Here is a 22,905-nt window from a genome sequence, read left to right on the forward strand (position 1 = left end):
GCATGGCCCTGACTGTTACTGCTGCTTCAGGGAGGTGCAGAGGAAGTGCAGCGGGGTCTGCTGTTAAAGACAGAGTGACAGCACGGGTTGTGGCACCAGCGTAGGCTGCAGAGGTTGAAGCTCATCATGATCTATTTTTAAATGGTTCATTTCAAAGAGCAATTTGCTGTTTAACTGTGAGTGAAAGTTGTTCCACAGTAACAGAGCATGGTCTGGATGTGTTTGCCACACCTGAGGTTGGTTTAGGCCTAAAATGTAATCCTTGAAAAGTGACTGAAGAGACAGCTCACTCTGCAGTAGTATTTCTCCATTTCCAAGCTTGTGCTTGTGGACATACACTCTGCTCAAAGATAAAAGCAAAGATAACCCTGAGGAAGGCAAAGCTGCAGAGATGTGTCTCACTGATCACACCAAGTGTGATTTGGAAAAAAAACAAACCCACAAAACAGACTTAGTCCTGCTGAGCATGGGACTAAACTAGAAGCAACCTATTCCAAGAAGCAGAGAAGACTGATGCAGCAGGAGACATGCCATTAGAAAATCCCAGCCCAAGCCCTGAGCAGAGGAAGAGAGCTTTTCTTACCCCTTTGGCATTATTGGTCCAATTCCCATTTTCCTCTACACCCTGCACTAACATGACATTTATTTTTACATCATCACTGAAAGACACAAGTAAAAGCCCCAGTGGCTCCAAAGTTCTCAATAATTTTTTAAAAGGTCCTAAAATTCATCTGTTGCCAGCTTATAAAAGAGGAAAGATATACGGCTTTGAAAGTTACAAGACTCCTAATATCATCCACCAATTACTTCTGTGGCGCCAGAGGCAACAGAAAGACAGAAGAGTTCTGGTTTTGTACCAAGCCAAGGCTCCCACTTTTAGAGATAGGGATGGGAGAGTGTGTGTGTGCGTGTGTTGTGTAGGATAAAAAAATTAAACCACAGGAACAGCCTGTCCAAATGATTCAGGAACAAAAGAAAAGGGGTTGAGTTTTTCTTTCCACATCCTGCCCTACCTCTTCTGTTAGATATTTCTAACTCAAGATTCACCATAAAGAACAGCCTCTTCTGGCATTTATTTCCTACTTCCTTGTTTAGAATCACCATCACAACTATTCTGAATTAAGCTGTTAGAAGATTTTTCCTCTAATCTCTGTGATGAAGCTATAGCTGTACCTGCTGAGCAAAGGGATGTAACCAGACAAGAAGTCAATCTCTCAGCCCAGGACAGCAGTCACCGACTCTTTCCTGTAATCTTCCTGTAGCAGAGGCTTCTTACACCTTGTAATTTAGTAAAAGCTAGAAGTCTTGGCTCTGAATACACCACACACCTGGCACTTCATACAAAGTAACCAGAGGAACAAAAATACAAACTTCTTGAGAGGTACACATAGCTACAACCTGGCATGCTGGGCAGTGTGTTTCTGCTGAGGACTGGTCTTAAGTCAGGAGGAAAACCAGTGGTGCTTCAAGGGAAAACAAGTTCCCCACCATGACAAGACAAAATATTGAGAAAACCAATGGGGAAGGAAAAACAAATGAGGAGCAGGTGGGGCAGAACAGAAATAAAACTTCACCAGAAAATAGACTCCCCAAAAGAGAAAACCTATTGTCAGCCAGGCAAGGACAAACTTGACATGGCAGAAAATCTGAGAGAACTGGTCTGCATGCAAGGTGCAGACTTTCACTACCCTAAAATTTGCTTTGAAATAGGCAAAGTCCACAGGCCTTTGTATCTTTCCTGGAGTCAGCTCATATCTTACTCCTGACCAACAGCTTACCCCCTCAGTGTGGTAGGGTTTTTGTATTAAGATCTTGCTTTAGAACTGGTGGCCAAAGAGATGCCACAAGCCACAAACAGATGTTGGGTGCATTTGCATCTTTAGCCATGCTAAATTAAGGCTGATGTTGAAGGAATTTAGTGGAACTCATCAACAACATGAAATGAACACACACATGCAGAGTTTATCTTCAGAGCTTCCACATCTGCACTTCATTCCTGCCTCCTGCATTTACAAGGTTAACAGGACTTGTGACTGCTTATGGAAATGCTAATTAATTACCCTGACTACGTAACCACATCTTCCTTCTAATGCAATCCAGGCTATCAAGGAGCCCTGTGAGGCCACTCCATCCTTTTGTTACAAGGCTCCACTGCAGATGTTGCCCAGAGGCAATGAAGTCTCTATGAGCCTGTCAGACCCAGAATAATCAAAGCCTCGAAATATAACATGCTGTGTTCAGCTCCAATTGAAATTTTCCCCCAGCAAGTTCCAAGGGCTTTTAAAGACCAGATACTGGAATTTGTATGACACAGCCCAGCGACAGGAATAAAACACTCTTGGCCAAGATTCTGATTCAATTGCTACCAGGATTAGTTTTGCATGTATCCTCCTCATATTTAGAAGTCCTCTAAAAGGATAGAAAGCAGTCTTGTCTTTCCTTTGTTTCACTGGCCACCTGGTTGCTTGCACAGGCAGTTTTACTGGCAAATCCCAAACCTACTTGGTTCATTGAGATCACATGGAAAGTCTCTGCCAGTTACACATCTTGAAGTTTCTTCTTGCAGCTCTTCAGCGATGGTCTTATTACCTGAGATGATGTTTAGGCTTCTACATTTATGAAGTTCAAAGAATATTTCAGTTGAAGACAAAGGCTTCCCAATTTGTTTTCCTCTTAAACATGCACCAGATCTCATTAGGATTTAAGGCCTGACCACAATTTCAGGTCTTGTCATGTTCTCAAAGTACTCACAGAAAAAAAAAAAAAAAAAAAAAAGGTCTTCTGAATTGTAATACTTTACAAGTTAAATATGAAAAATCATTTTCTGGGTATGCAGCTGAATTGTGTGCTTGCAATTCCCAAAAGCTATGGTCTGTGCCTGTGCCTTGCCATGGCTCATATGGTCTTCAGAACTGATGCAGTAACCCAAACCCACAACTTGGAGTGCATGATAATTAAGATAAATAACTAAACACTAAATATATGCATAACTAAATCTCATTCTCTCCTCCTACCTTTCTGCAGAGAAGCAATACAGCATGGCTTTTTCCAAGTGACTAAGTAAAAAGACAATTTACACTAACCTAGAAGAAAACAGATGGGACTCACTCAGGCTAGGAAACAGCTACCTCCCACCATTTAGCATTACTAACTCCTAGCATCTACATCAGTATTAATCATATAAAAATAGAAGCAAATACAGATTTAGATTATAACAACACTCTTGAGGACATAGTTTTAACTTGGGTAGAATAAGAACCTGCCACTTGTAACAGCAATTTAATAATTCAGAAAATCAGATCTTTAACACTGGACAATAAACCTCAATGCTCCAGTGTTTTCCAAGACAAGTAACACTTCTCCATATAACATCTTTGTCTAGCAGTGATTTCTAACATTTGATGAGTGACTGAAATCAAGACCAGGAACTGGCTGACCACAGCATGTGTGCTTAGTGCCTCTGCTGTATAGAAAGCAGAGAGCTATTTCCTCTGTCCAGGTTGTATCACTTACAAAAACTACATCCACCACTCTGGGCTCGAGGAAAATCTTTTCTATCCCATATTCTGATGATCCCGTTCAGTATTTTCAGTGGTACCTAAAAATTCTTTTAATTCACACTGAGCAGGAGGCACACAGAAAAATGGAGCAACACCTCAGAAGCAAAAGGAGATACAATGCTACACTATCTCTAGACTCCTTCAGTGCTAGAGATACCAAGGAAAATTGGGTCAGTATTATTGGAAATTCTCAACATCTCTCCTCAGGAGGGAGAACTGCCAGATTTTCTTAAGTAAGTGTCAATATTGCCTATATTCAGCAAGCTTCTTTCTGACACTGACCATCTGGTAAATTATCATCCTGCATCGAGCTTTCCTTTAGCGCTTAAGAAAACAGAAAAGTTCGAGAGAGGCAATTCCTCTCCTAGTAACATGTTGCCTCAGATTTCCTGGTGTTTTGTCAATCTGGGTCACGTCAATCTGTGGCTTCGACAATCTATACTGAAACATGTTTGCATTGCACAACCTTTGCATGAAGTTTAAGAGACTTGGCTCTACTTAATGTTGATATGCACACCAGTCACCTGCTTGAGCAGTACCAGCTGTAAGGTGCTAACTTACCTGGGGAAGGAGTTGCCCTGCCCACACCCTTCTGAGCTATTTTGGAGGATTACTTCCCTTCCTTTAGGAGTACTTATGTTTTCCTCATGAGCCGCCCTATCTTCCCTTTGCTAGCTGCTTAGCACTGCCTGTGAAGTGCAGGTTGCAGTGCCTGCAAGTTCTTTTCCCCTCTCTTCCAATTCCATTGATTTGGCCAACTTTCTAACAAAAGCAGCTGAGACTAAAGCTTGTTATGGCAGTATTTTGGAAAAGAGAGAGGGGATTTGGTACAATGGAGACAGCAACCTGAAAGAAAGCATTCTTTTTCATGTTGTAACTACTTACATTGTTTCTTCCAGAAAAACAAAGATTTTGCTGCAGCACTTGCTATCAATCCTATGAAACTTAGGCTTAAAACTGACAGCAGGCACAGTTAAAGTCTCCAACAAGCTCTCTACTTGCCCTTGCACAACCAAAGAGAGGTAAACGGTCTTTTGGGAACCATAGGAAAATGGATGACACTTTTGTCTAGGTCAGTTTCCCCTTTTGTTGAGTCTGTCAGTATCAATATATCCATATGTGAAAGTGATTTTATCTCCAGTTTTCACCGTTGAGGTGGGATTCCCACATCAAAGTATTCCCCCTTGCCTCAGAACTTTAAAAACATGTTTATGAGTCCATCTGCCCTACAATAAATGCAGGGTCATTTTCAGCAAAGCACTGAGCTTTTGCTTAACATAGAGAAAACGACTTCTGGGTATACTTAACTTTTAGCATAAGTTTATGTGCTCTGAACTGAAGAGCTGATGAGCTTTTACATGGGACTAATCGGCACTGGTCATCTCTTACTAAACTGAATTACACTGAAATTTTCATTGTTATCTCCCAGTGTCACACTTCACCTTCCTTGCATGGGAACACATTCAAGGCAGACACTGGAGACCACAGCTGCACCGTGTAAAAGGAAATCAAGTGCTAATAGCACAGATGGTGGAGATACACAAAATGGAAACAATTTCAAGAGTAGCCAAGTGCTTACAGCTGCACCTACACTGGCATTTGTAGCAAACTCCTCTTTGCAATGGCTACCTAAAGTTCAATGATAATCACAAAAATGGGAGCATTAATCACAAGTTAATAGGAAACAGCAGCACCCAAAGAGGGGAAAAGAAGAATGTTAGTAGCTTGACTATTGCACTCTGACAGTGAGCAAACTGCAAGGAAAAAAACTCAATGCCTTTTCTAGTCAAAAGTGAATTAGAAATGGAGTCATAAATCCTCCAATAAGGAACGATTCATCCCTGAACCATCTTATGCTATTAGTAACCTCAACCAATCAGATATTCTCAGATATTTACACCTGATTTATTTCTCTTTTTCCTCTACAATATTGATACCTCAGGCATCGTAAAAACTGCAAGGAAGGCCAAGAGCATTCCCCTCTCCTTGGGGTGTAATCAGAAGTATCATGCATGATGAAACACAACAAACCCCGCAGGCTCTGGTAACAGTGTACAGAGGGGTGCTTTCACAACAGCATTGACACCGCAGACTCAGCTAAGGGTGGAAAGCAATCCAGTCCCTTCCCACAAAACCAGAGCTCACTACTGCCTACGGGCAGTCCAAGCAAATTTCCATTTACAGGCACACAGGTCCACCATGTGAGGCCTTACCAGGCTGTTTTTTGCTCTGCTAACTGGCAACCGAGCTGCTGCAAACCCAGCGTGACCCCAAGTTTAACTGCCTACACTGTGGCAGTGTCAGTCTCAGCACAGGCCATCTCTGCCTGGTAATGTTTATGATCAAAGTACAAAGTACCGGCTGACAGGAGGTAAAAAGCAGATAAACCTGAGCCTGTATGAAAAGTGGTGGTCCAGCTGGGCTCTTGGCCTAGATTTTGGGCAAAGATTTTGCAAGGGGAAAAAAAAGAGGAAGAATTTTCTCAGAACAGTAGCAAAATCTCTTACAGAAATATAATTATCATGTCTAAGACTGGGGGGATAGAGAAAAAGATGAAAGAGCTTTATAAAGTACTTTCTAATCTCCATATTAGGTTTGAAACCAAGCACTCTTGTTCTTGAAAAAGACTAAGTGTCACTTCAGCTTTCTTCACAAGATGCAGATTCTAAAGCCCAAGGCAAGCACCTCTTGCAGTCCAGTGAACCCTATTTTCTATTACACAACAACTGTTTCTTCATATCCCCACATAAGATTATATATTAGAAATGGTAGGAAAAGCTTTCCATAGATAAAAGTGTCCAGGGTATCTGCTGTAAGAAAGGTGCCTGACATCCTCTTTACAGACTGTGGGCACTAGCTTGGCCTGCAAATGCAAAAGCCACGTAGACACAGGACCTGTACTGACCCTGCTCCACTTAGGGCAAATATTTTAGGCCTTGCTTCCACTAACAGGTTCTACAACACCTACACACAGTTTGAGTGATAGTTATTCCAGTGGATATGTGGAGAACTTAACAGATTTGAGTGCTCAGCACTGAACAGTCATTTTCTGGAAGTTTTTCAAATGAGAATGCCAGTAGAAAAAAGAAAATATACATCCATATAATAAAGAAAACAATTACATTGGATAAGGTTCTATTCAGTCCGAAGGGTATTGCCTAATCAGTCTGCATATCAAGCACAATTAGAAAGCAGATAACATTTTAAAGTCAGCCTAGCCCAAGCATTGAGGAAAACAGAGCATAAATTCCTTGGTACACCTGTAATTTGCTGTTAAAAAATAAAAAAAAGTTATTTCACAGAAGATTATATAGTTACATCTGAGCATTTATAATTAATTGTTGCAACACCATTCAAGGTTGATACATTACTGCTTCTGAGTCCATTTCCAGCCCAAGCTGGGAAACAAACAGAGCAAACAGAGTAACAATGTGCATATTCCAAACCTCCCACAGGTCAAGGGCAAAACAACTGCTAATGCATTTATGATGCAAATTGATGAAATTGATTAAATAAAAAGGAGGAAGATTAATTCCATCCTGGGCCTCAAATTCACAGAATGCAGCTACAGGCAAGACTGGGAGATGGAAGGGGAAGTTCAGAGGAGGGTGGCCAGGCTGAGCTGACTGCTTATGCAAGTTACTGAAAGACCTTATTCCTTCTTTCTGAATACCTACTGGAAAACTGAGGCCACCCAACACTGCAAAATCAGGTCGTAGGAAACAGAACAAGATGGTGTGACTGTCAGAAAAATGCATTAGTTGCACCCACTCCGTCAAAAAGCAATTTCCAGTCAAGGAAACAGGAAAATCTGATTTCATATAAAAACAAGTGTCAAATGTTAATGACTGTAGCCTATTGTTTGACATGGTCCTTCCTCAGAACAACTTCATAATTTAATTCTAATGCTGTTTATTAGCCTGAGCAGTGCTTGCAGAAGCCAAAATGTGATAGCATCTATAGTCCATCAAAAACTTTGGTTTTCTACTGACCCTAACTATTCTTCAGTCCTATTTCCTACTCAGCATGTAGGTCTCCACTTGCAAGGGTCTTGTGCACAGCTCTCTAACTTGAAGCCCTCAGTCTTACATGGTTTGTAGGATATATGCTTTGGGCCAAGTCTCATGAATGAAAACCACATTTTGTCTATTCCAGCATCACGGAGGTAAAACAAAGATAGGCTTAATTTGAAAGCAGGAACTGTAGCTCACCTCCAGGACATCAAAATGAAGAGCAGTAGTTATTCACTGCACCTTTACACTTCAGCCAGGACATTTAACCTGTTTTATTTTAAGTACTCGCCATCCTTTCAGTATAGAACTGAAGTGTCTCTGCTGGCAATGTGTACATACAGGGAATCCTAAGGCACAAAACCTCCTAAAAGGAGAGAGAAGAAAGAAAGTCTTCCTCAGTCAATCACTGCTATAGGAATACAAAGGGAAGAAGTAAGCATTATTTAATATGAGGTGAAGGCGGCAACTTACAACATTAACAGCAGGATGCTGCTGCTTCTCTGTGCTCCAAGGTCTACTAAACTTATTAGGTAGGCATCACCACACTAAGAGAAGCTTTTATTTAACTTTTGCATTATTGTATAGGGGATGTGTGGCATTATTTCATGCCAAAATACCACTGTCAAGACATTATCATTCCTACCAGAAAGGAATATCTGCAGGGCAATATTTACACAGAACAGCCAACGATCATGGGCTTAATTTAAGTAAGAGCAAGCATAGGTAAAACCTTCAGTATCCATGTCCCAGTTAAGTGCTGTAATCATTAGGTCCTTGACTGCTCAGAGGGGGGTTTTGACTTAGAGTTGTAAAGGCAGTCAACTTCAAGCTATTGTGGGCTGTCACCACTAGAATTACAAAACACAGCAGGTAGCCCACCACAATGTCCTGTGTGACAGCAGCTACATTTACACATGGAAGTGTTCAGGAAACATTCATGGAGAGGGGTACTTTTGTTTGGAAAAAGCTTTTTTACATCATGCAGCAGTTATATGAAAATATATTAACAGAATAAAGGCTATGCCATTTTTCTTTTTGTAAAAAGATTTGTAGTTTACCTAGGCACTAATGAAACTTGACAGCTTTTTCAGAACAAAATTTTCCCAAACTAAAAGCTTTCTGAAATGGAAGAAAAAAAGTTTTTACATGCCTGGCCACAAACTCTACATTTTTTTTAGGAATTTTATCCTAAAGCAAGCACCTACAGTGGTGCTTTTATCCTAAAGCAATACCTACAGTGGGTATTGAACATACAAATCTAAGCTTTCCTCCCTTCTCTGACTTCCCTTGTCCAAGGGAAGAGGGCAAGAACAAATGAGAACCTTTGGCTAAATACATGAATTACAGCTTCCTCTGAAGGGTAATATCCAATATTCTTGTACAGCTCTTTTTGCTTTAGACCTCTGGTTTGACCAAACAAGACAGTAAAATGGAGTTGTGATAGGAAGTTAAAGTCACATAAGGATGGGATTTAAAAAATTTATTTATTTTTTACAGAAATGGAGAAAAACTCAGTAACTCCTTTTGGGGAAGAAAAGCTTCTTTTTGAATCCCAGACGATTTTACTACTCACATATTACTGAGTCTTATTACATCTGCAATATCATTTGATGCGACAGAAGGGGAAAACAGCATTCAGCATTCCTTGGTCCTATTTTAAGTTCTGCCACTGATTTACTTTTCTGACTTTAGATAATTCCTTCTATTTCTTTCTGTATCTTAAGTTTCTTCTTGTACAAGATGGATTGAAGCCAGTATTGCCTATGTGCAAAGGTAATGGGAAAATAAATCCATATTAAACACGCTCTAAGGACCTGGGGGATATAATTAGGAACTCCAAAAAGAATGACAGCTTCAAACAGAATGACAATATCTTAAGATCCTTAAAATGGTAAATTATGCATTGTTAAAGCATTATCAGTTTCACTAGCATTTAGAACATACCAAATCAGAGGTTTTCTTAAATTTTTTTTCTGGTCTTGAAGAAGCTTCTTGAGTTACATGACAGCTCTTGTTTTACCAGAAAAACCGCGCTGGATCGCTACAGCCTGGAGAAGGCGGGATTCACCCACATCCTCAACGCGGCCCACGGGCAGCGCAACGTGGACACGGGACCAGAATATTACAGCAGCATGACTGTGGAGTACCATGGCGTGGAAGCTGATGATCTCCCCACTTTCAACCTCAGCCAGTTCTTTTATTCAGCTTCCAAATTCATTGATAATGCACTTCAGGATGAAAGAAGTAAGGAGGGTGCTGAAAATGGTTCAAACTGGTATAATATTTACCACAACTAATTAAAAGCATAGTTCCATGGCATTTAACCTTGCAGGAATGAAACAAGTCCAATACAGTTTAATAGAAACAATAAAACTAGTAGTAGGGAACCAGTGTAAGAGAAGGCAGTAATGTATTTAGGACCCTTCCCACTAATACCACCCCAAAAGCCTCTTACCAAGCACTTTTGTCAAAAGTTCTCATCACAGCTTGCATCAAGGGGTCCAATCTGACAGAGGTTTTCTGTTGTTGTTTTGACTCCTTCAAAAACACATGTGAGACAACTGGAAATTACCTAGGTGTCACGAATATGCTGTCTTTTCCTAATTAGTCCCTATCAAAACAGGTTTAATGAGTATTTGTTGCATAGTGGTGGGAGTAGAACACAAGTGGTCTCAGACATTGCATGCCATCATTCCACAGCTTCATGCTCTGCACCATTAGATTATCTCTATAAATATAGAAAACACCCCCCCTACCTGACCATCAGATCTACCCCAACCTGTAACATTTATTTCTCTGCCATCTTCCAAACAGCAGGGAACTGATACAGCTCTGACAGCAGAAAACTAGAAACATTTCATTAAAGTGTTTGTAATTTCTCAGCTTGATTACTACAATTCATTATTTGCTGATCTCCAGCAGTGTTCTATCAGTAAGCTTTACACTGATGTGAAGTGCTACATCCTAGGCCTCACACTGACTTTCAATATTACTCCTACTCCTTCCCCCCACATACTTTTAAAAAAAATCTCAGCAGGATATTTTACCAGAAACCAGCTGAGAAACTTAAAACTTTCCTGCTGACCTATAGAGACCTTAATATCAGAGGGTCAGATATCAAGTTTTCTAGCCTTGTGTCAGCTTCTGTTCTTGGCTGTCTAGCTCAGCTGCAGGCACTTACTACCTGACTTGCTTCCAATAGCCAGCCAGGTCTTTACAATTTTACCCTTTCAACAAGTACAGTCCACACAACAGTTCCTTCCCTTGCTCAGGAGAACACCTTGAAAGCAGATCAGTGTTAAAAATCAAGGTTCTAATAGCAGAAGAAACTGCTTCAGGAGCTTACTTGCTTATGAAGAAAGATACCCAGCATTTTAAAAAAGTGTGTCTGAAGCACTGCCTTTGGAAAGGAGAGGATAACTAGCACACACCCGTGTCTAGCCATGGCTGGAGGCCAGAGGTCAGTGTCAGACTGGAGTAGCTGGAATAAGAAATGCAGACTTCTTCATTCCCACCACCCTCCTGTTCCCGTAAGACTTTAGTCTGCTGTACTGAGGTAAAGAAACGAGCACAAGGGAAGAAGCAAGGGCAAGGAAAAAAGCCTTGCTTCCCAATAAATATTGCAGGAGGAAAGGATGAGATGGGGGGGATATTAATCTTTTTGTTTCAAAACCACAAAGTCCAGGAAATCCTGAGACAGTAGCAAGCACCAGCCCAGCAAAACCAAACTGAAGAGTGACAAAACCAAACAAAAAAATCTGCACCCAAGGAGATACTACAAATTGCAGTGATTTCTGTAGCTGTAGTAATTTCTGCCACATTCAAATGGCTTTTAAACAAGTTAGCTAGGATCTTTTCTGATGAAGACCAATAAAATGAAGAACTACTGCAATACTCATGAAGAAAAAGAGCAATCTCTTAACTTTCTCATGAGGGAAAAATAAAATGTATGCATGTACACCTCTTATCCCAGCCAGAGTCACATATAAAGACACTATGCATGGCCCAGGAAGACACTGAGGTTTAAAGCATGACAATAACTTTCCAATACACATTTACAGAATAGAATGACTCCAGAAGCTAGACTAAAGCGTGGACTGATGCCTCCTATGGAAGAAAAGACTAGAGGTAGCTAGTGCTCTCTTCCAACAACATAAATGTATTATTTATGAATGCACATCTAGTGCAGAAAGGTGCTCTGCATTTCAAATGCCAAATGAACAGGCTATATTGTGTACACCTTCCTGACTGACAAAGGGCATCCAGATTCCTAAACAGGATTTTGTATGAAGCAACCAAGCACCTATCTCCAGTGGTAATGACATGGGACTTCAGTGTGTGGTGCTTAATACTTCTGATCAGTAACAGCTTTGCATTGCTTTACTGCTTTGTATATTAGAACTGAGGAAATGCAGAGATGGAAAGGGAGAGAAAGGAAAAAGCTTCAGCTTGTGTGACCAGAATCTATGTCTTAATGAATTTACTCTGGCTGTATCATGTTCTGGCTGTATCAGAGGTATGACCTTCAGCCAAATTATCAAATTCATTGAACAGATGTCTTTGGATAATGATTTTTGCTGGGAAGATGCTCAATAGTCAATGCTGTTGAAACCAGTTGTCATTCTAATGAAGAAGGCCCTCTCTGAAACAGACTCGAAAGCTTGGCAATTTGGATGCTGTCAAAACAGTCCTAATTCTGACTTAACATTTAAAATCTTCATGATGATGAAGAAATTCCCTGATCAGAACAGTATTTGTAGGGTTGAAAGGTATTTGTAGGGTTTAAGCATGGGCTGATGGACATAAGAACAATTATAAGAGTAAGATTTAGAGGCAAACTCTAATGAGTCACAATTATGCATGCTGTCATTCAGCTAGGCATAAAGCTTTCCAAAAACATGCAATTCAGGCCATAGAACAGCTTAAATTTTTTATCAGTGAAGCCTGTATAACATGAAAGGAAGACATTATTTAAAATTTTTTTTAGGTTTCCTACTAAACTACAGATATAATATTCATTCCCTTGAAATTTTAGTTCCTCAGAATGTAGAATAGACAGGAATGGCATTTTAACTTCACATTAAAATGTCAGGGGAAAATACACTAAAGACAAGAGATTTTAAAAGAAAACTAAGTGGGAAGAAACATATGAGACAGTTAAAAAGACCTGAGGCTTTTGACCAAAGATACCTCAACATTCATAGCACCAACTGACTCTGGAAAAGGAGTGCTGCATCTAGACAAATTTTCAGGAAACACAAACCCAAGTTAAGTGAACAAAGTATTTCAGACATCTGTTACCACTCAGCAGATCTCTGTGTCTGTGCACTGACACTGCATATTCTGGCACACCTTGAAGATATAAGTGGTCAGAATCCAAGACTGCAAGAGCAGACTCCCATTTGGGGAATGAGGGTTCAGAGTGGTCCTTGTATTAGAATGGAAGAGACTACAGAAGGGACGTGGCTCTGCAGAAGAGTGGCAGTGCTTTGCTGTAACAGGCAGCTGGCTCTTGATCATTCACACACAGCCAAGGACAGACTTCCTTTTCTGCAAACCAGTGGACATTTCAGAAGAATGTACAACCATTTTTTTTGCCTTTGTTGCCATAATACAAAACTGTATTTTCTCCTGCATCTCCATTTGCCACCCACACAAAGCAAAGCTTTCCTTGTCCCATCATGTATTTTATCACCTCAACAGCAACAGATTTACAAGGTGGGAAGCTCTAAAGAGAAGCACTGAAGGGCTAAACAAATGCGTCTTTTCATCCACTTCAAATATTTGCAGTAATAATAGAATGGATTATCATTTTCTAGGAGAGGAAGAGGCACTTTTAGTTATCAGAAGGACTGGAATTTTGCCAAGATGCCTCAAAGACTATCTGCTAGGATTAGGATGCAGACTGTAACCATTAATCCTTTAGTGTTGGCAGTTCTTGATGCATCCATTACACAGCAATGCTACTTGTGCCAAGGCATCCTCTTGTGCCTGGAAGCAAAGGAGTTAATCGGCAGGAGTCATGGCTTTGCACCCAGCACTTCTCACCAGGCATAGCTGACAGAGATAAACTATTATTGGCCCTGATAGCACAGTTTTTATTTTTTTCTCCTGTGGCAATTCTGCTTAGCAGGGTGTTAGAGAGTGTGCTCCAAATCTACTTCCTTCAGCAGTTCTACCTTTTGTGAGACCCCCTTGAGGGCTTTGAATCATTTTTGGAAATCTTTTGAAGTGTTTCAAAACCTGTCAATCAGACCTGAGCCCACTTACTGTTCTCTTCCTCCACCTCCCCCAGATACTGCTAACACGGAAGGCTCCACTTTGACTTACAACCTTGTTACTATCCAAAGCCAATAACTTATTGCCTCTGGAAGGCCCAAGTTAAGCCACGCAGTGTCACAGAGTTAAACTGTAGCATGTTTATTGGGAGGTGAAAACTCTCGGCAAAGACTCTGCACTCACAGGGTATGAGACAGGCTCCTACTGCAAGGAGATGATCATATTAGAACACTCAGATGATGATGGTGGTGAAACATTACTTGCATTCAACACAACAGGGTGCTAGTCAGAAATTTCTACAGAAGCTTTTCTATAGTGTAAGAGGTGGTTTCTTTCCACCCCCTGGTTATATGCCTATGGCCTTTTTTATTCTCTGCCCTCAAAATCTGGCATAAAGTGATGCAATCTAGATTTCAAAGCACATTATTGCCAGCACAAAAAAAACAAAATCAAATTTGGTTACTTTTTGTGTCTAGTTAGTAGAAGTGAGAAAGGCCCCCCCCATGCATTCCATTTATTCTCATGGAAGGACTGTCTGAGAGCACACCAAACCCTCCCATACCCTTGTGCTTTGGTCATTATTCCCAAACACAGAATTGCATGCACAATGTTTATGAGGCATGTAAGTTAAGGCTGCAGCAGGGCTTGCTATGATACTCGATGCTGCCCCCAGGCCTTCTCTGCAAGCTTGGTTCACAAATAAAATGATATTTGGTGTAGGATTAAATGGATCATCCCTAGTGTAGATGGTGTTCAGTTGTAAGATTTACAGCCTGAGTTTTCCCTTGTATGAAAAGAGGCTTATTTGGTGCTGGTAAGGGCAGTCAAGCACCAAACAGAGCAGGGACACCACAGAAACCTTCACTGTCAAGAGGAAAGGATTACCCAGTGTCACCTCTGATGAGGTCCCTCTGTTTCCACAGGCAAGGTGCTGGTTCACTGTGCCATGGGCCGCAGCCGCTCCGCCACGCTGGTCTTGGCTTACCTGATGATTTACAAGAACATGACAGTGGTGGATGCCATTGAGCAGGTGGCAAGGCATCGCTGCATCTTGCCAAACCGGGGCTTCTTGAAACAGCTGAGAGAACTGGACATAGCGCTGGCGCTGCAGAGGAGGAACAGCAAGAACAGCCTAGCACCTGCTGAGCAGAACAGCACCACCATCTAGCACCGTCCTGGCACGGCTGTGCTACTGGAAAAGAAACTCCATGAAAGGAGGGGAGGGGAACGTGTAGTTAATTACACAGCCACAAGGATCATTTGTTATTTGCTAAAAAACAAAAAACCCAAAGTTATTTAAAATACAATGTCAAGATGAAAAAGAAAGGAAACCAAATTTAAAACTCATCATCCTAGAAAGTTCCAGCGTTAGCAGAATTCTTTGTTACATCAACAAATAAGTTTTTCTCTCTGCAGAAAACCCCAAACATTTACAACACAAAAGCAAGCACAACTTAAAACTCTCTTCTAGCTGAGTACCCCCAAAATTGTGATCCTAACTCAAGCCCACAGCCTTTAAAGGAGTGCAGATAGGCACTCCTGAAGAAATCTTGCAGGGAAAATGCTTAGTCCAGTGTCCTGAAGGATTTCACAGGAGTTTGCCTTTTTGTGATGTTTCCTGGCACTTTTATTTCTTTTTTCACAGTGATAATCCAGGGCAGCACAGCAGTTAGAGAGCTTCTACATGAGGAGGAACTACACCATAAGCATTTGCTTTACAGACAAGAATTCTGTATCAAATGATAAACTAAAAGATAAAAAATATCTGTAAGGATTTCCCTTCGTCAAGCTACAGTTGTCTTCTTTCTTGAATCTGCATGAGAGCTTGATGACTGCTGTAACTGAAAGAGGATTTGTCATTGATTCACATGCATAATTGATCACCCTCAGCACTACAGAAAATTGCCAGGGCCATTCTTTCTATTTACCATGCTGATATAAACGGAGTTTGTTTCCATCAACCACGCTGCCAGATGGACAAATTAAACAGCTTATAAAACTGAGAGACATAGACAGTGATCTAACACGGAATATTAGTACCTTTAGCAGTCCTTCATTTCTGCTTATATCAGAGATTCTTACACTGTTAGTAAAAAATTGGTTGCATTTTGCCCACTGCTGGGGGATCAGGCAGCCTGAGTGTAACACCACTTACCATTCCTGTCTTTGCTAAGGGGCTGAGTGCAGCTTCCAGGAGAACTGGCATTTGGCAGCTTCCAGATGAAGTGTGTCCTGCTCCAAAGACAAGTATCTTTCCTAGAACCAGGTCTTGCCTGAAAGACTCTGCTGGCCCAACTGCGCCAATTAAACAGTTCTGAAGTAAAACATATTTTTCATTTACTTCCCAGCTTTTTTTAGCCTACTGTTCTCCCAGAATTAATGAGACTAAATCGGAAAAGCAGAAGTTCTGGAACATGTGGCTTCCACAAAGTGAGGCAACTCTTGCAAGCTGCTAATGAGCTGATTCACAAGCGTCAGCAGCACCGACTCCAGCTACAAGCCACGTCCATAGGAAACACACACACACACACCGAACAAGGCAGGTTGATTTCCTTCTTGCCAACCACCAGTGGCATGGAGCATTCTGTAAGAGTGCATGGCCAAAGAAGCCTCCTGCTTCAACAATAATCATCTATTGCAATTCTGTGAAGAGTTTTTTGAAGACAGTAAAAGCAAGAACTCATTTCCCTCAAGGATAGTGCTAGAGCACACAGTCAAAACTGACACTGCAAGGTGCATACAAGACAGAAAACAAGTATATCTGTCAAGGAAAAGATAATATTATTTATCAAAAATTTTAGTACCATAATGCAATTCATAGCTAAACAGTTGTTATGGGAGAAGAGGTAGGCTAGTCCCTTGTCCTCCTGAAAGGAATTCTGAAATAACAAGATTATATTGGAAACTTGCCTGCTGTATGCACATTATGCATCATTTCCCAATCAACTCTTAACCCATATATCGTAAATAGAGAATTTTAGCAATGTGCTGGAGTCAGGATGCTGCTTCAGGTTAGCAAATATCTGAAATGTTAAGAAGGTTTGATTTGCTTGTATGTTACAGGCTTCAAACCTTGAAACTGAACAGCAGCAGATAAAGACCCAGGTGCCTTTTTCACTCACGGTAAAAACACACAAATGAAAAATCACAAGACAAAGCTGAACACACCTGAAGGCTGCATATAAATGTGTCGAGTTCCCCTTTCCTTTTCTTAAGCATAAAAAAGGTGACTTACTTTGTAAAGATGAAAACAAAGTTTAAGTACTATGAATACTCTCTGCCTTCAATCAATGAATTTGACAATGTAAGGGCATGAACCAAAATCTTTGTTGTATGGTGCTCTCCTTATTAGGTGTTCTGAACTCCTAAAACACAAGTTACTCCAGATTCCCATTTGACCAGCAATTTTAGCTCTCATTCAGATTCACTATTTTAGACTGCTGCTCCATTGTATTAAAACTCCATAGGTTGCGCACATAAATCTGTAGTATCAGTTTTTTGATTTGGCACCACCACACAGTAATGGTTTTATTTCAAGAAATACACAGTTCTTTGACTTCAAGATATATGAAATATTACCTTTAAAGCTGTTTTATACACTGGAATGGGGACAATTTTCAGTCAAAATGGCCACTCCTTTCACCTTAGCTAGTAACCTTACTGCAGTGACAGTGCCCACATCCACATTAGAAGCATTCTGAAAAATTATTACAAGGACTTTTTCTGGTGTAGGTTCACACATCCCATATTTGAATTTGTCCACTCATGAGATCCACATAGAGAAAGCCTTCTTGTGTTTAACAGACCTTCCTACAAGAGAAGTGCTCATCTCTGTGTATGTTTGTGTGCCCCCACATACATGCATACACACAGAACCCATAGATTTAACAAAGAATTTGCATCATCTTGTCACCCAGCAACAATGATAAAGGAAGAGATTACAATTCTATCATTAAAATAGAGCTCAAACACCACCTCTGTTACTATGATATCCTTTTTTATATATATATATATATATATACACTCCTTTTGTAGGAAAGAAGTTTCATACATTAAATATTGACAACCTTGTAAGGTATTAAATACATATTTATTCAATATTTTATTAAGATTATTAAAAAAAATAATCTTAGGTATTCTTTTTTTTCACAAGGTGTATGCAATTATGATGAGTAACCTACACTTAAGCTCTAAACAGCCTAATCCAAACCCCACCAACTGTAATGGGCTTTAGATCAAGCATGTGAGAGCACCATAACAAACACTGTTTCAGGAGGGAATTCCCATGCAACATCAAACTATGACAAGACACAAGAGGCTAAAAATGGCTCATCATAATTTATTTTATGTTAAAATGTACAGCTTGGGGGGGGTGCAGTTTTTTGCGATTTTTATTTTTGTTGCTTGGGTGGGTCTTCTGTGGGTATTTTTTTAAGTGACTGACTAAAAAGATAACAGATAAATACAAGAGTGTCACTGGGTCCTATTTTTACATGTATCAAGCCTCTTCTGTTCGGCCCTTACAGTCACTCTGTACAGGTACAAAGGCTACAAAAAAGGAAGCAATATAAACAGACACAAATAACTTTTGCCTTTTTACATGCGATCTGTAAGCTTAGTTTGAGCTATTCACACGCTACTGCTCTATTTTTTCCCTTAAAAAATAACTCCAATATTTTATAAAGATAGAAAAATCTACAGATGGAATGAAAATGTAAAGTTAGAGGCATTTCCATAAAATAGCAACTTTACACCAAATTCACTACTTTTTTTTTAAATCCTGCCAAGTATTTGGACATATACGAAAATGTTTCAAAACTTGACAAATAAACACTGAGATGTTTCAATCAACAAAAAAAGTAAGTTTTTATAAAACAGAAAGCTGCCTTTTTCCTACCCAGCCCCAAAGAAACTGGTCACAAAAATGGAAAAGAGTCTCAACTTTACACTAAACATACAGCAATAAAACCCTTTGAACTAACCAAAATGTGAATAGCTTTTGCAGCTTTTTTTTATTATTTTTACAAGTTTTATAATTAACAAAAATATAGTTCTGGTTTTTTTACCCCTCAAACTAGGGTAACCTAATCAAGGCAAAAAAATTAAGAAATGGCTTACTGTTAAGCACAACACTTGTACAGTACTACAAAATGCACTGTCACTAACAAAGACATTAGCGGCATGCAGAAGTGTCACCTTCAGAAACAAAATAATACAATAAAAGAACTGCTAAAAGGCATTTACATGTGGGGAAAGGAGAGAGAAAAAGCTCATGATCCAGTACTGTCTGATAGTTTTGAAGTCTATTTATCCACATTTTTAATGGGAGCAGGCACATAAAATGGCTCTGAACCATCAGCTGCTGTGAAATTGCAGTTCATAGAAAGAGTTCTTCCTTTCCAGAGAACTTCAAGCTCAATGAAATAAACAAAAAATGGAAAACCACCTAATTCCCCCCAAAGAGAAGTTAAATCTCACAATGTTAAAAAAATAAACAAAAAACCCCAAAACAGAACAAAACCAAACCAAAGGGGAAAAAAAAAGAAAAAAACAACAAAGCGTGAAATAAAGAAAAACTTGTATAAGGCTTTCTGCTGCATACAGCTTTTAAATGGTGCCAACAAATGTTTTTGCATTCACACCAATTGCTGGTTTTGAAATCGTACTCTCCAAAGGTATTTGTGCAGATCAATCCCATACACCAGTTTGGTAGTGTGTCTCTCCCACGGGCCTACCTTCTCATGTAGGATCCATTGAGAGACTGTTTGGACATGCCCGTGTTCATGTAGCCGTGGTGGCCCGGAGGAGTGTACATCATGTTACTGTGGGGTGCTGTCTGCATTGGCTGCTGTGCATATGGCTGAGTTCCCATCATTCCCATCTGCATCTGCATAGGGTACTGAGGGGTTTGATTCATATACCCATGATTACTGTGATACCCACTATTCATCATTGGCTGGGACATACTGTAACCATTCATAGCATTAAGGGTATTCATATTCATGTTCACTGAATTGACATTATAAGCAGGGGCTGGCATCAAATTTACACTCATGTTCATGCCACGCTGCATTGTTAAGGTCCGTGCAGGCCCTTGCATGGCCACAGTCTGTGAAGCTCGCCCATAAATTTGTGGTTGATGGGCTGCAGCAGCAGGTGGCAGAGGTGTGGATTTGGTTCTTACAGAGACATGACCCTTGCTGGCCATCTGAGTCTGCAGTCTTTGGGTGTGAGATATTCCAATATTCGATGAAGTCATATTACGCTGCAAAAGGGGAGGTGGCAAATTCATGGGAGGAGGAGTAAGGTTGGGGGGAGGGGTCATGGTAGCCTGTGCTTGGGGTCCTCCAGGAACAGCATGTGGAGACTGAGAAAGCTGAACAAGCCCTGTGTTACTTAAGGGGGCAGACAAAGAGGCACTGTTTGCATAGGAAGTTACAGCAGCTGAATGGCTGTAAGGCAAAGAATGATCCATAAGCGTATTAGTTAACTGTTGCAGCTTAGCAAGGCTGAAGGTGGCAGATGGCTGTGAGTAATGCCCTGCTCCAAATTCACTCTGCCCCATTCTTTCATATAATCCAATGTTGGCATTGCTAGTCTCAGGGATTTCAGTCAACTGCATAGGTGGAGTGAAATTAGCAGCCATGCTGCACTGGGATAACTGTTGGTTGCTGCTTGGAGGCCTTTCAACAACACAACCTTGGGGAGATTTTACATTACAAGTGGGAGGAGAATTGATGTTTGCTTGTTGCATCATACTGCAGCTTCCATTAATATTAGATATCTGCTGGGTCACTGCACAGCTACTCTGTGTTAGGTTACTAGATGTAAGGCTGCTGTATGAGCAACTGTTTTGAGAAGAGTTGTTTCCACAGATACTACTACCCATTGTAGAATCATAACTGCTTGGGTTTTCATAGTTTTCTGTTGTGCTCTCAATACTTCCTAAGTCACTAAACCCACTATCCACAACTTGCTGCGAATGATCAGAAACGGAGGGAACATCCATCATTGGGCTGGTCTCCATGTTCTGCAGAGACGGCACAGAAATGGCACTTTGATCTGGGCTGATCTGAGCATAGCTGTTCTCTAAAGGAGCAACATTTGGACTATTAACAGAGCGAACTGACTGGCTGGGATGAGAGTGCACAGATGAAACTGGGCTGCTGTGGTCAGACTGCTGACAGTCATCCAGTGTGGTCATCTGGGGACTTTGGTCATTGTGGGCATAGTTCTGCAAACTTCTACAGGCCTCTTGGGTCTCTGCACAGTCCTGAAACGTATCTTCATGTTCACTTGCTTCTTGGGTTAGAGACTGCACTGCCTGAACTGTCTCTGAGTCAATCTCCATAGTCTCAGTACTTTCTCCCTTGAAATCGGAATGTAATTCTTCACCAGCTTTTTGGTCCTGGTTGTTGTCTGCATGATCATCATCAGATTCAGGCACTGGGTCTGAATCTCTAGCAAGTTCTTTCTGGTCACTTGCACACTCATCAGCTGCAAGGTCAACACCACAATCCATTAACTCCTCCTGATTTGAATTACCAGTTTGAACATTTACGTCTAAAAAAGATTGCTGAGTTTCCAGCATTTCTTTGAAAGCTTCACCAGGCAATTCCTCTTTCTCCACTTGTGTTGAACCCATGTGACTATCATCTTCATCATCTGCATCATGATCCTCATTGTGAGAAGGTTCTTCATCTTCCTCCTCCTCTTCCTCCTGATCATCCAAATGTACAGACTCTTCTTTCTGCACAAAAACTTCTGCTTTGTCTTTTTCTTGATCTTTTGAATTGATTCCATCTTCTTCTATGCTCCTTTCTTCTTCCCCAGCTTTCAAAGTATCATTTTCTTGTTTTTCAAAAGGCTCACTGGGTGGATGCAGAGGTTCAGGTTCTACTTCTTTTGCCTCATCATCTGGTGGTGGTAATGCTTCATCAGGTTCTTTAATAGCTTCCTCCGTAACAGCGGGAGCTGAACAGGGCTTGTCTTCAGCTACTTCCTTTTGTTCTTCCAGCAGCACCTGATAGTCAGGCTCCATGGGAGTCTCAGGTGGAGTGTACAAATTAAGCTTAAAGCCAGGTTTTCTTTCTTTGCTCTGCCTCCATTTAGATGGACCACGTTTAACTCCTTTGGGCCAACCCTGCTTAGTCTTTAAAGGTTCAAGATTGTCTTTAGTGCTTTCTTCCAACACAGCTACATCCTCTGTATTATCTTTGGGAGGTAATAGAGAAAAAAAAAGTGTCTTAGCTTGTAGACTAATCAATATTTTCCAATATAAATCTGAAATTAATTTATAAATTCAAAATGTATTAAGAAAGTATGAAACAAGAGTTATAAACAGGTCTCAAAACACAGTAGAACAATGTAGTCGCTACAGCTCAAACACACTACACAGGTATGTTATGGTTTGGTGGCCTTTTAACAGACCCTGTCAGAACCACCATTTATACATTAGAAAACTCCCAGAGATTTAAATGACAAGACATGCAAAGTAAAGCAAATACTGTCCAAATATTTGATTTTAGAAGTATGCCTTCACTTTATATAGACATTAATCTAACACACATTCATCTTTTTTGACAGTAATGACATGAAAGTCTTGAGTTTCTTTTTGGACCATTCTGGAGGACAAGCCATAAAAAAATATATAATCATGCTTTAATACCAATACTGAAAAAAGGTGGTTAATTCTAACACTTTCTCATGGCCAACATATTACGACATGGTTCACAAGAGATGACAGAAGGCAAAAGATCATTAAAATTATATACAGAGTGCATCAGAACACTAAACTAATCCAGTGACTATAAAAAAAGGACCCAAACACATTAATCTCTTTCCTTTCTCCTCAGATACCACTTACACATACTCCAGAAAAAAGGAGAATTATCAAGATATAACATGTTGCACTTGGGAGTGTAATGGCTTCAGTGATACTTCTATATTGTGATGACATAGTCCATGGGCAAATAAAAAACATCAATCTAGTTAAAACAGGGCAAACTTGACCACTGCAACACAGCTGGAACTTTCTATTAGTTTAAATGATT

General features: G+C 40.4%; 2 protein-coding genes across 12 annotated transcripts in view; one reads left to right on the plus strand and one right to left on the minus strand.

Moving 5' to 3' along the window:
* Nucleotides 1-15,626, plus strand: part of DUSP29 (dual specificity phosphatase 29) — a 29,754-nt gene extending 14,128 nt beyond the window's left edge. Inside the window, exons 3-4 of the mRNA XM_002196497.7 lie at nt 9,597-9,817; nt 14,776-15,626. Of these exons, the coding sequence (XP_002196533.6) occupies nt 9,597-9,817; nt 14,776-15,020 (466 nt within the window). The 3' untranslated portion in view covers nt 15,021-15,626. The remainder of the gene's footprint in view (nt 1-9,596; nt 9,818-14,775) is intronic.
* A 2,545-nt stretch (nt 15,627-18,171) lies between these two features.
* KAT6B (lysine acetyltransferase 6B) overlaps nt 18,172-22,905 on the minus strand; it is a 107,786-nt gene continuing 103,052 nt past the window's right edge. For all 11 annotated transcript variants that reach the window (XM_032749113.3, XM_032749115.3, XM_072931016.1 and 8 more), the window contains one exon: nt 18,172-22,066. In XM_032749113.3, the coding sequence (XP_032605004.3) occupies nt 19,584-22,066 (2,483 nt within the window). In that variant the 3' untranslated portion in view covers nt 18,172-19,583. The remainder of the gene's footprint in view (nt 22,067-22,905) is intronic.

The sequence above is a fragment of the Taeniopygia guttata genome, chromosome 6, assembly GCF_048771995.1.
Source record: "Taeniopygia guttata chromosome 6, bTaeGut7.mat, whole genome shotgun sequence".
NCBI classification, from domain to species: Eukaryota; Metazoa; Chordata; class Aves; order Passeriformes; family Estrildidae; genus Taeniopygia; species Taeniopygia guttata.